This window comes from Phoxinus phoxinus (genome assembly GCF_949152265.1).
Source record: "Phoxinus phoxinus genome assembly, chromosome: 5".
NCBI lineage: Eukaryota > Metazoa > Chordata > Actinopteri > Cypriniformes > Leuciscidae > Phoxinus > Phoxinus phoxinus.
The window spans coordinates 36,281,029-36,295,183 of NC_136880.1; the positions used below are offsets into that span (position 1 = coordinate 36,281,029).

Below are 14,155 nucleotides of genomic sequence, written 5' to 3' on the forward strand. Positions count from 1 at the left end.
GTTTTCAGCCAGTTTATTAATTTCTAGTTCAGTCATGAGAGTGTGCAAGCTTGACACATCTTTTACTTGCAATCAAATTATTACTGCATGGCACTAGCTGATTGGCTTCTGCTTATCCTGCAGCCAATGAGATTGCTTGCTCAACATTTAAATAGTCTGGTTTATTGTTTGTTGTAAGCTAGTCCTGTCCTGCATTATCAGAGTTCCTCTGAAACCCTCCACCTGCCTAGATCTGCTACTGGATTTATTTATGTCTATGCAGCAGCAGAATATCTTACATACTTACAGCAGTGAGTCTGTGTATATATTAGCAGTAGCAAGTCCATACTTGCTCTGCAGCAGCAGATGTAGTCCACCAAGACCAAATACATGAACCTTGCCATATTTGATTATATGCTAAAACTATTTCATGTGGTCATGGTTGAAATAAGTATATCCTGGTATTCCTGTTCCAATAGAAACTCAAAATGACGTTAAATCTAAAAGAGCCTAAATACCATCACGTCATTTATCTGGAATGAAACTGTAGTTGTAATTGAGCCAAAGCATAAAAAACACAGGACATTTTCCAAATATAATTATAGACCTTAAATTGTAAAACTGCAAAAGTGCTTCATGCACCATTTGCTGTATGTTGTCATTTTATATTCATAATTATATCTTAAGGATATGAATACTTTTTGTAATGCTCTGTGTTTGTACAACTCATTCATTCTTGTGGCTTGAGGAAACATACATTCATATTTCTATGGAAATTCCACAAAGGATTTCCAAGTTATATGCTCATACTCTTGTCAAGGCAAGTCAGGTTCAAGGATATAATTGTAAACTAAAACTAACAATGTTGAAAATGAAATGTTGAAATGTTGCCTTGTCAATAAACTATAAGTTTGGAAATAAAAATCAATTAAACCTAAATAGCAATATCAAATAAAAATAAAAGAATAATAATAAAATTACTAAAGCACATAAAGAAATTAAAAAACGAAATGTATTTAAATATTGTAAAAAGTGTAGAGTACTATACTTTTATCGTAGTTAAAGGCTACAGATAACATGTAGGCCTATTAATAAATAATATTAATTATAATATATTTTTAAAAATCTGTATTCTGCAGTACTGTTGAGACAGCTCTCCTTATTGAAGTTGACCTCTAAAACCTTTTTATTTTATTATCAGCGAAAGGGCAGAACAGAAAGAAAGAAAGACCTTCCTCTGAGCGCTGATTCCTCTCAAGGTCTCTTCTTTATTTTTTCTTGCCACTGTTGATTTTTAGCTTTCTGACTGTTTAAATGATATATGCCCTGAGACAATTACCATTGTTAAAAGTGTCTGCCGTTGTAAAATCTGAATAGAGGCTAAATTACATTGACTTTGTTTGCTCTGGTGTGACGAATGAAACTTGCTAACAAGTTGTCGTTTGTGAAAGGAAATAAGAAGACATTCACGATCACATTCCTGGCCAGCAACAAGCACGAGACTTCAAAACCTGTGCAATGTTATTTCTGTCAATCTTAATTCTGTCAAAGTAAAGGCCCTCAGGTGATGAATGGCCCCTGAGATGATATCTGTACTGTTTGGAACTGATGACTCGGGTGTTATTGTAAGAAACAAGGAAAAGGGGTTGAATGTGAAACTGTAAATAAGTGGACATGGTATGATAAAAATGTCATATTTTTAACATGTAGGCTTACCATGGAAGTATAATGAGGAGTGGAAGACTTCATGAAAGACTTCATGAGAAGTTACAAAAAACACATGTTACAAAAAGACACATCTCGGTGAGATGTTGATGTAAATGTGGTTTTCAGCGCCACCCTTTGGCCAGGCTCGGGTATAGCATGGCCTAACTCTTCTTGAATGTGTTAGGTTCAGATTGGATCCACCACCAACAAAAAAAATGAGCCTACTGTGAAATAGCCTACAGTCTATTTCTTTTCACTATCAAAAATCTTTTATTTGCTCTGGCAAATTTGAACTGAAAGCCTAAATGTAGGATTTTAAGTTATAGTCAGTGCGTTAATAGGTTGTTGTTGAACTGTTTTTTTTTTTTTGCAGAGTTAAAAAAATATTATTTTGGCGGATTTTAGTTCTTTGCTCAGGTACAGGTTCAATAAAGCGCAGGGATTTTCAACCTTTCAGATATTTCGTACACCCAGATATGATTATCCTCATGCAAGAGACCCTTACACTGAAATCTAAAGGCCATCTAAATAGTTTCTTGTATAAAGACGCAATTTATATTATATATTTGTAAAAACATTATTTTGGAAAATATTTAGTTTCATTATTACATTTGTTTCCTATTCATGATAGAACTGTACTGTTACACATATTATTTAAGGCATTTTTTTATTGAATTATTACAGTTTTGCTCTAAACAAGGACTCCTAGCACTCCGTGCTTTCGACCCTTTTTTGAAAACCTCTGCAGGCCGCGCGCTCGCTGCGCTCTTTCCTGAGCGGGAACGCGCCATGCACGAGCTCGTGTGTCCGCGCGAGATTTTATTGTGCGCGAGACCTACAGAAGCTAACGGCTAAACACCTCACCTTTAAACATCTCACCATCACATTCAGCGTAGGTTTAACGTGTTATTAAACACACCTACAACTTTTGTGCGTGTTTACGTCACATTTTGCTCAGTTTAGTAAAGTGTCAGTGATGAGAGTTTTGCAATAACTGCTTAAAAAGCTGTTGTTTTATTTAGCTTAGTGTGTGTGTATGTCAGATTAGCAGCGTCTTATTTCTGTTTTTCGTATTCTTAAACCTCTGCAACAGCTAATAGCAGTTTGTCAAGGAAATATAATGACACTTGTATGCCTAGATAATAGGTATGTGTCTTAATACCTAGTAAGTTGCCTAACCAGGACGCATTTTTGAGAATCATAAGAAATCAAGGAGGCAGCTAACGTTAACTAAGTTTTGAGACACAACCCCTGTGTGTCTCTAGGATAAGTTAGTTGTTGTTTACTTGTCATGTTGTGTACTTTGTCTGCAGTCCAGCCAATGAGTGATCATGTCTGGGGTGAAAAGGAAAATAGAGGACAAAGATCCTGACTATGAGGACATCACTCAAGTGCAGGAGAACAAGAGGAGCAAAGTGGTGGAGCAGAATGGTAAGTCTAGGTTCCTAACAGTGATGTAAAGTATAACACAGTGGTTTACTTAATAGCGATTTAAGTTATTTTGTATTCTGCCTGTTTGATTTTTTTTTACCAGCCCGTGATGCTGCAGTGCAGAAGATTGATGCCATCATTAAGGATCAGTTTTCTCTTGAGATGAAGAATAAAGAGCATGAGATCGAGGTCATCGGGCAGGTAATCGTCTGTCCAACGCTCACCTGATTTTTACAGTATGTCTCAAAACTATTTAGACTGGACTCCCGGACAGAACTTTCTTATTTCTAGGCTAGCAGTGTTTTGTTAGGCCAAAAGTACTTTTAATGAGGGGTGTAAAAAGTACTGAGAAACTACATTCACTTATGGGTACTGCGTCAATATTTTATTTAAAAGTCAAAGTATCTTGTCTAAAACATAGTTGAGACAAAGGAAACAATACCGTAATATTGTAATACACCGCACAACTTTTAAAATCAGAAAGGATTTTAAAACACTAGGCATTATACAATTGCAAGCTCTGACATTCAGCAACTAGTGTAGAATCTTCCAGACTTGCAAGTCCGGACAAAAATCTTGGAAAAAGTTGTGTAATGTATTCCAGATTTTTGTTTCCTATTTGCATGTTAGTATTTAAATATAAACTTTTGTAGGCTTCAAAGAAAGGACTGAAGTTCACCCATCATTAGCAGTGATTGTTAGTAAAAAAGTGTTAGTTTGCGGGTTTAACACGATGACGATTGAGAAGCGACAAATCAAATTCCTTTTAACCTCTCGACGATGCTCATATGGCTTCTTTAGTTTAGCAAACAAATAGCTCGAGTGGGTTTAAATACCACTCAATTTCATGTTTTTTTGCACAACCTGCAAAAATCGCTCGATGCCATTGCTGCTTCTGCAAACCGCTGATAAATGCTCCAAACCAACACGTTTGTTTTGTACAGTTTTCGCGTCTGATTGGTTGAAGGACTATCCAATTGTGTACAGAGTCATTTGAACTATCCCACTGCGCAATGTGACGTCTTTTCTTTGCAATTTCGGTCCACTGAAGGGGTTGTTTTGTAACGCCAGATGACGTCTACCGCACGTCTAATGTTGACGTCCGTGGGACCTTCGTGTAAGGGCTATTTATAATCCAAATGTGGTCTGTTGTGGATGTCTTTTCAACATCAAATTTAGACCAATTTTAGACATCGTTTTTATACAACTATAGTCCCATGTTTCAAAAGGGTGGAGGACATGTTTTCTGTACCATGTATTTACGTTTACATTTATGCATTCGGCAGATGCTCTTATCAAGAGTGACTTACATTGCATTACACATTTACATTCCTATCAGTTCTTGCTTTCCCTGGGAATCAAACCCATGATCGTGGCGTTGCAAGCGCCAACGCTCTACTGTTTGAGCTACAGGAAAGCTGTATTAAGTTGTATTAATTTTCCTGTAGCTTTGTTTGGAGGTTTTTGAAAATGATCTTAAATAATTATAAATAATCTGTATTCATATGTATTAATCATGTTACATTTACATTTAGCTGACGCTTTTATCCAAAGCGACTTACAATTGCTATATATCAGAGGTTGCACGCCTCTGGAGCAAGTAGGGGTTAAGTGTCTTGCTCAGGGACACATTGGTGTCTCACAGTGGATTCGAACCCGGGTCTCTCACACCAAAGGCATGTGTCTTATCCATTGCGCCATCACCACCCCCGGTGTTGTTAACAACAATGTCGATATTTGTAAATAAAAAGATATTACATATTAATCATGTAAATTTCTTGCACCTGTCATAGACGTCCAAATAAATTACACGATTCAAAGGTCAAATGTCGAACGTCAATATGACGTCCAAGTTGGGTCATGGTTGGGCGTCCAAATAGTGGACCTAATTTTGAACGTTGAATAGATGTCCAGAATTGGTCATGGACCGACGGACCCAATATAGACATGATCTGTACATCTATCCGACGTCCAATGTTTAGTGGGATGCCCGTTGATCACGCCTCTTGTGCATCTTAAAAGATTGAGCTTTGTCTGGTGATTGCCAGACTAAGTTAAAGCAGCTGCTTTAGGTAAAAAAACTCTAAAAGTGATGAGATGTCTCTTCACAAGGTTATGAAATATATTTTGTTTGTGGTTTAAATATGGGTTTAGTGAGGTGATTTTCTTGTATGGACAAAAATATAATATTTTAATATTAATATAAAATTTTAATAAAATATATTAATCACTATAAATAGATCAGAAAAAATATTTACTTTGATGTTGCCATTAATAATGTTATTATTTTCATCTGTTTTTTCTTCTTCAGAGGCTGAATGAGGCCAGGAGAATGATGGACAAGCTCAGAGCTTGCATTGTTGCAAACTACTATGCCAATGCTGGCCAGCCTAAAGTCCCTGAGGTAATGTGTTGATACATTTTGTCTATAGAATGAAACAGAAGTAACATCCCATTCATTTTCTCCATAGGAGAATTGATTTTGAACAATAATTTTTAAACATTTAAAGACAGACCTACTATGAGCGATGAGGTTGTTAGTCGATGGTGCATGCTTTTGTTAAATCAGCCTAAAGTCATTCAACAGTGGAATTCCTGATATATACACACTGCGTTCTCTAATACTACCGAAAAATCATGATCCTAACCTTTAGGTCCACACTGAAATCTCAGATGGCCAGACAGTGATTCATCTTTAATTAATCATTAAAATATTGTACATTAAGCCTATAATGTACATTGTGAGTTTTTAAAAGCTTAACTTTAATGTGTGATATGAATAAACAGTGCTCATAAAATGATGCTGAGATGGTATTCTCGATTAAAATGAGTAGAGGCTTGAACTTTACTTCATGTAATAACAAGCAGGTAGTTATATATTTCTCCGTTATATATTTGTTATATATTTCTTAGTTATATATTGTTCTTCATTTTAAATTTGATTAAATACGGCTGGAACTAAGGCCACAAAGAAGTGGGCAAACACTCTTGCTCTCTTAATGTGAAAAAAACAAAACAAAAAATTTCTGGTTTTTCTCATTCTACATGAATAAACATCCAGTTTTGTTGCTGCTTTGTAGAAAGCTCCTTTAAGCCCAAACAGTTGATCACTGATTTCATTTCCTTCCAGGCCACTAAGAGTGACCCATCTGTTCTTAACCACCCTGCCATAAAGCACGTCCTGGATTCCCCCTCCCGCTCCTCGTCTCCACTGAACCAGAATTCCGAGACGCCATCACAGGTCCAGTCTGAGACCGAGTCCCTCAGCCAGCATGGGGAAGCTGGGGAGAGAGAGACCGACAGCGGGAGAGAGGATGGGGCTCCACTTGAACGACGACCCGGCAGAAACACAGGAAAGGTTAGTGGCCCACACACTATCAGAACATAAGGCTTTAATAGGTTTTCAGAATGTAGAAATAATGCTGCAAAACACCATTTTATTAGAAGTAGAATAGTTCAATAAACCTCAAAGGTTGTGTCACAGTGATTTTACCACAGTTCAGGGGTGTTTATTTAAGCCCAATGTGAAAAATAGATAGAAAAGTAATCGAAGACCTCTATGATTACTTAATAATTTAATAAACAAACCTTTGATAACATTTTAAGTAACATTTATGAAGAATCTAATTAAAAATGCTTAATGTAGTATAAAAACAGCACTTTGCCTTTTAATTCAACACGACTCAAAAATGTTGATAGCAAATTGCTACATAAGGTACACAATGATGCAAGTTTATTTATTTACAAATCAAACACATTTTGTGTCCTTCTGTAGCATAAACAAATCGTTGGTAACAAAGCCTTTGTGTATAATGCATTATAAAGGTATTCACAATGTGTTAGATAATACATAATATATTTTCATAAATAATTAGCCAAAGTCAAAACGCATTATAATATTTGCAGATTCCTTGTTACATCTGAAGTTGGCACAGTTTGGCAAAGTTTTTAATGCATTATACCTTCTAAAGATATAGCCTAACAATGAATAGATAAGTATTATAACTGTGAGACCATACCAGGGCTAGAGTTCTCAACAGGCCTGAAAATTACAACCCGACCCGACCCGGCCCGTGGCTTTTAAAGCCCGGACCCGAACTAACCCGACACATCAACATTAATTATCTGCCCGAACCCGGCCCGCGGCCCGACGGCCATGTATTTTTTTTTCTCATAGGCTACACGTTATGACCAGCAGACGGGAATTCAAATCAACCTTTAATGTCCACGCCTTTTAACAATACAAACAACTGAAACAATAAACTTTAAATATATAAATATAGGCTATATAAATATGCCTTAGTCTAAATAAAAATCTTCACACAATAATAAATAAAAAGAACTCAAACATGTACCCAGCCAGCGAGCGGGCTGTACATAACCTGTAGAATTTCCATCAGAATCCAGCACCAGTCCAAACACTTTCCAGACCTCTGATTTCCCACTCCTGTAGTAGCGATGGTGAATTCACCTGCAGCAAGTTTACTTTTCACCAACTCCATCTTCTTCTCCAGGCTAAAGGCGTGCACGCAGCGGCGTCAGGTCTGCCCGCACCCCTCTCCATGATGCACGCCACGTTACACGCAGCAGCCAGACTTTCTTTACGGTGAACAGCAGCGATGATTAATTTTTTATTTTTTTATTTTTTCACTGAGCGGAAAAGATTAAGCCTGAGGTCCGACCCGACCCGAGTCATTTGCTTATATTTTCGACCCGAACCCGGCCCGACCCCGCGGGTCCCGTCGGGTTTGTCGGGCAGACCCGACCCGTTGAGAACTCTAACTAGGGCTCCAGACTGCGACCATTTTTTCTGCCGGTGCGACTAAATTAAACTAAATTGTTAGGTCGCACTGGTGTGACCACCACTACGTTACCCAACTGATAAGAGCTGCGATCTTTTTTGGCATATGAGAAACATCAAACTGTGAACGAAACTAAAGCGGAACAAAATCGTGCTACTCGTTTGAGCTGCGCCGATCGTGGGCCGATCTTTGATCATGTGACACTGTTACAACACAGCACTGGGAGATTCAGTGAAAAAACATTTTAATTCATTGCAGAATTCTGTTATAAGCCATATCAGATCAAACAGTGCTGACTTGGAAGCCATGCTTTCCAGTCCACAAATCACCAACATTCACCATGGATTTAATGTAGTAACGCTAACTGTAACAATGGCATTGTGGCAGAAGTAGTCAAATGTTTTTACATTATTCATTTCAGGGTTTGTTCAACCTTTTGAGAGTAAAAATCACTGACTTTCAAGTGCTTTACACAAATGTAAATGTGAATAACTGCATTGCAGGTCGATTTAAGGTGTGCCCCTAAATTTTCAATTTCCTAAAATGTTCAGTGAGGGGTGAAGTATAGTGTATAGTGTTGCTAGTAAAAAAAGTTAGTATATGGAGCCCTGCATACAATGCATTATAAGGTGCATTACAAGGCATAATTAATGCATTAAAAAAACTTTTTAATACATGTCTGAATCATTACTTGACAGTAACAATTTTTTATTACTTGCCCATGTGTAGGACACATTTGGTGTGCCATTATCCTTAGAGCAGCATGTGACTTACCATACTACAGGAGAAGAGGCTTCTCGACTCTACATGAAGAAAACCATTGTTGTGGGCAACGTATCCAAGTATGTAGCCTTTATTTGTCTCTTTGCCCTTATTTCACAGATAGATCAGAGTGCTTCATATTACCACCAATTTCAATTTTATTAGATTAGCTTGTTGACTTTTGCACTAGTAGTGTGAACCCTGTATTATTAAAAAAAACATTTGATCATTTGTAGTGTAGATCAGCTTTATCCCAACAACCAGAGGGCTAATGGCCTAAATCTTTGTTATTGCACTTGTGCGCTAGAGAGTTTTGAATTTAGCACCTCTGGGATGTTCACTGATGTTTGTGCTCTTTCTCTGAACAATTCTGGTGTGCCCTTGAGTAGGACGCTTTATTCTCGGTTCTGCAGTGCAACCTTAAAGGGATAGTTCACCCAAAAAGGAACATTCCGTAATCATTCTATTTTCATATGATTTTAAATCTGTGGAATACAAAAGGAGAAACATCTGAAGTGTCATAATCATACCAAGGCAAAATACGCCTGATGACGCCATCAAAGGTTTAAGTGAAACATTCTGGTGTTTGTTTAAAAAAGGCCTTGTATGGCTTTAGAAGGCTTTGAATATATAGCACATCTGTAGTGAAGAGCTACAGTCTCCATTCATTGAAATCTCATGGAAAAGAGTGATTGATAAATTAAGGAGAATGTCATCCAGATTTGGAATGACATGTGGGTAAGTAAATTATAACAGAATTTTAATTTTAATAATTTTTCAAACCATCATTTTCTTGTTCCTCTGTCAAAAAACAAACAAAACAAAGGTCCTGAATTAATGCTAGCCATTGATTATTTGGCTAAATGCTTTTATGAGAAACCATGTTTATTTCTCTGAGCTTGTATTCATTTTTAAATGCATAACTTTCTCTGGAAAATCTCAGTATTATTTTTCAGAAACCCAATAAACCTCTATGTGGCAAAAAGCAAAGCTTTAACTTTCCCTAGGCAGCGATCTAACCTCATTTATTCGGCATTATCACACAGTCCTCATCTACTTTACCTCATAAAATTCATTCAGAGCATGTGAGAGAGACACTAAGTGTGTGTGTCTGCATATGAGCAACAATATAAGCTCATTTTTTTCTGCCTGCAGAGCTACTAAAGATCTTTATGAGACTGTTTACTTTAGGGCCAGTGTGCTGAAAAAAACTCACCATCTCAAGCTGTTCATCTCTCTAAACAGCTCTACATTCTACATTTATGTGTTTAGCAGATACTTTCTTTTCTGAGAAACTTAAAATGAAGTGCACAAATCACATTACTGAGGCAGGTAGCTGAAAATACACAATGCACGCTGAGCTGTAAAGAAACTCACAGCTTTGGCAAAAAAACTGACTTGTTATCCTTCCTGCTACTGAATGAATACATAGCAAAAATGAAGCTTGAAGAAAAGTTTTAAGAATTTCAAAATATTTAAAATATGTTTAAAGACAGTTACTGGGAGGTTCATACTGTTTTTTTTTTTTTTCTCTAAATCGTGATTGTGAACTACAATTCTGACCCAAACAATAAGTGAAAGCTTGTGTGTATGCTACTATAAATTTATTTGAGTTTGATTTTTAGATTACTGTTGTTTACTTTCTCAGGTATATTGCTCCTGATAAACGTGAGGAGAACGATCAGTCCACACATAAATGGATGGTGTATGTTCGAGGTTCTCGTAAAGAGCCTAGTATCGATCATTTCGTGAAGAAGGTCTGGTTCTTCCTGCACCCTAGCTACAAGCCCAATGATCTTGTGGAAGTCAGGTGTGTGTTAACTTGCCTCTCTAATTTATTGTTTCTGTTTTGTTTCTAATATTTTTGAGGAAACTGATAAAACATGTTTGGATTCTTCAGTGAATAAAAAGTCTAAAAGAACATTTATTTGAAATAGATTCTTTTTTGTAACAGTATAAATTACTTATACAAGTCTTTTTGATCATTGTATCCTTGCTGAACAAAAGTATTAATTTCTTTAAAAAAAAAAATCATATTTCCTTTTGTTAGCGATGATTCATTTTGCTCGTTTTTTTGGCTTCAAGCAACATCAACACAGAACAGGCAGTGCCCTCTAGTGGAGGAGACTATATGCATCCCTGTGGTGCTTTTATTTCTCTCTTCTGAGAGAGAAAGACTTTTTTTAAACTGTGTGTGTGTGTGTGTTTAGTGAGCCACCGTTCCACTTAACACGTCGAGGGTGGGGAGAGTTTCCTGTCCGTGTGCAGATTCACTTTAAAGATCAACGGAACAAGCGTATCGACATCATCCACCACCTAAAGGTCAGACGCTTACTGACCGCTTGCATACACACACACTCTCTTTGAACCCTTTCATTGCCCTTTTCATCTTTTCTTTTCTCTCTCTTTATCCTTCTTTGTATTTTTACGTGGGACATTCAAACAGTAGAGGACCTCCCCCTCTATTTCTTTGAAATTCCATTTTTTGTGTTTGTGTGTGCAAATCGCACATAATAGAATATGCCTGTATGAATCCATCACTTTATGCTGGATTCTCTAAAGGGTGAAATGCTCGATTTTAAAAAGCATTCTGTCTGTTTATATTTCCTTTCTCCTTTATCTCTTGTCACAACAATCCCTTTTGTTATAGGTTAAAATACAAAGGTAAAATAGAGGGAGATGAATCGAGATGTCAAGACAAAAGGAAAGTTTGTGGATTAAAGTACTTCCCTTAACCCACCATCCTCTTAGATTCTTGACAGCAAAGACTGTTGAATGTTCTTTAGTGTCTCCGTTATTTATCTTCTTTTATTTGTTCTCCCCCCTCAGCTTGACCGAACATACACAGGTTTACAGACTTTGGGAGCTGAAACGGTAAGACTCACAGTGTATCTTAATATTTACAAGAAACTACAGCTGTGCTCATAGATATACATAATTATGTTTTTTATTATTATTTTAAAATGAGAGAGGTCAGAAAGTTTTATTTTTATTCCGTACTACCCTGCAATAGCACAACTATCACAAAAGGCAACAAACATACATTAATGCTCAAGGAAGAACCACACAATATTACAAACCAGTATATAAAGTTTTTAACAGGATGTATAAATTCAGTTATTGTCAATAACTGTGGAATATATGTAAATATCTGTAATGTTAAATAGTTTCATCATGACACTACTAAATTAAAAAAACTACATACAATTTTTATTGTGTATAAGTGGCTGCAAATTATCACAGATAATTATCAACTTATAAATAAGGAGCACACTTATCTAAATGGGCTAAGAAGAGTCGAGGTCTAAATTGTGAATATAGTGATGAAAATGTCATAGTCTTCAAGATGATGGAAAGCACAAAACTGAAGTTCTGGTTAGTGTGGGAATGCAAATGTCAGACAGGTAAATTAACAATATGGGTGAATGTGTCCAATGAAGATTTATTGTTGTTGTCACTTATAACAACGGAAGAAATGATGCCACAGCGTAATTAAATGCTAAACTGTGTAAATGATTTTTCAGAGTATGTGTACTAAAAGGTGTGTAGAAGGTACATTTTTTTTACTCTAATGAAAGATGTAGGTTTTTTTTAGCTACAGAACTCAGAGAGCATAGAATTACTTTTTAATGTGGACACAGTGAGAGTGCAGGGGTTTTATAGTTCTAAAATGATTTTGCAATGACCATGTTTATTGCAAGTGTCAAATATATCCGATATATCTTTAAAATGCCATTTTTTCAGTTTCTCTGTCTTTTTCCCTAAAGGTAGTGGACGTTGAGCTCCACAGAAACTCAATGGGCGATGACTTCTTCCCTTTTGCCCCCTCATCTTCATCATCATCATCTTCCTCTCATCTGCCGTTTGTGGGGGGATCTGGCTCCTCCTCCTCCACAGCTGCCCTGGGCTCTCGGCGACACTCCTCTCCCTCTCAGCACCCTCATGATGATCAACCCAGCTTAGAAAGAGGTAGACAAAACATACACAAATGCTTGTCCAACTCACAGGATTCCAAATAGTTAAGGGGATTAGTAGGATGTGTGCACTTTATTGCTGTGTCAAACACGTATTTTTCCAAGACTAGACCTTCATTATACAGTCCTTGCCCAAGTCACTTGTTTGAAAATGCATGTTGTATTTGTGGGAACAGCTTGAGCTGTTTCTTAATGATACTTCTTGAAGTTATATGTGTGTAAATTACTTCTTGATTAAATCTGTTAATTTGAATCTTAAAAGTCCCTCTATTTTCTCGTTTACCCCTCAGTTCCAGGTGTCACTGTCAAGACCGAGTCGATACGTTCTTCATGTTCTGAACGAACTTCACAGTCAAATAGATCTGAGAAAATCACCCTTGGTTCCCACGGAAACTCTGCCTTTCAGCCAATCACGGCCAGCTGTAAGATCATTCCACAAGGGCAAGTGCCCAGTCCCGCCGAATCACCCGGCAAATCATTCCAGCCGATCACGATGAGCTGCAAGATTGTGTCTGGTGAGTCTCACAGGAGCACAAAGGAGGTGGAGAAGAGCAGAGTTGAAATGCAAGCAGTAAAATCCTCTATATAAAGTCTCTTTCATGTTGCTCTGGCTTTTTTTCTGCTAGAGAATGCTAGATTTTCTAGAGAAAAGGAGACTGTCAGAAAGTTGTAAAACTCCTCTGTAATGCATTATAGATTTGCAGTCAATGTGTGACAGGAGATCTAAGAGGAGCTTAGTCTATGTCCTAGTCTCGCTTTACCAGACCTACCCTTTATAAAGTGTGTACACATTACATCTTATTCTTGCCAAGAACCACCCACTTATGCCGCATTTCCGCTATCTCCGGCATTTGCTTACAATTGTCGTGTTTTGCTCCCTAGTACAACTCAAATTAAACATTCAAATGGATTGTGCAGCAGACATTCATCCACTTATTCAACATGGTAAAAATGGTGAAATCCATAAACTTTGACAATTATAGGCAGATATTTGACTTGTAGCAGCCTGGGAACTTGCCAACATGACTGTTTCCCATTGAAAGTTATATAGTCTGAAATTGTGTAAAGCCAGCCAATCAGTTTTGATTTTGCCATTTCGAGAAGACTCAAACTGTTCTGTAATGCATTATGGATTTGCAGTCTGTGTAACTCTGAAACACAGTGAGAAATGTATAAGGGTCACACTGTAAATCTAATTACATAAACAGAATTTTTGTGTTCCAGGCTCTCCTATCTCCACCCCTAGTCACTCTCCACTTCCCCGGACATCGTCATCCACACCAGTTCACATGAAGTCCAGCCCCTCAGTCATAAATAACCCCTATATTATAGTGGACAAACCAGGACAAGTCATTAATATGGCTGCATCGTCATCTGCAGCTACAGGTACATACATCACATCTCCTCCATGTTGGTTTACTCCCTTATTTTTTTCCCTTATTTTCAACATCACAGAAGTTCTGCTTGGCTGTTATTTTTGTTGTTTTACAGCAATGTTCT

General features: G+C 37.2%; 1 protein-coding gene across 4 annotated transcripts in view; it reads left to right on the top strand.

Moving 5' to 3' along the window:
* Positions 1–2,448: 2,448 nt before the first annotated feature.
* yeats2 (YEATS domain containing 2) overlaps positions 2,449–14,155 on the top strand; it is a 41,524-nt gene continuing 29,817 nt past the window's right edge. For all 4 annotated transcript variants that reach the window (XR_013797817.1, XM_079613836.1, XM_079613835.1 and 1 more), the window contains exons 1-12: positions 2,449–2,578; positions 3,000–3,117; positions 3,221–3,318; positions 5,429–5,521; positions 6,248–6,475; positions 8,649–8,761; positions 10,330–10,491; positions 10,892–11,003; positions 11,511–11,555; positions 12,449–12,650; positions 12,946–13,170; positions 13,880–14,041. Coding sequence is in view for 3 of the 4 variants with exons in the window: in XM_079613836.1 (XP_079469962.1) it covers positions 3,018–3,117; positions 3,221–3,318; positions 5,429–5,521; positions 6,248–6,475; positions 8,649–8,761; positions 10,330–10,491; positions 10,892–11,003; positions 11,511–11,555; positions 12,449–12,650; positions 12,946–13,170; positions 13,880–14,041 (1,540 nt within the window). In the remaining variant the exon portion in view is untranslated. The remainder of the gene's footprint in view (positions 2,579–2,999; positions 3,118–3,220; positions 3,319–5,428; positions 5,522–6,247; positions 6,476–8,648; positions 8,762–10,329; positions 10,492–10,891; positions 11,004–11,510; positions 11,556–12,448; positions 12,651–12,945; positions 13,171–13,879; positions 14,042–14,155) is intronic.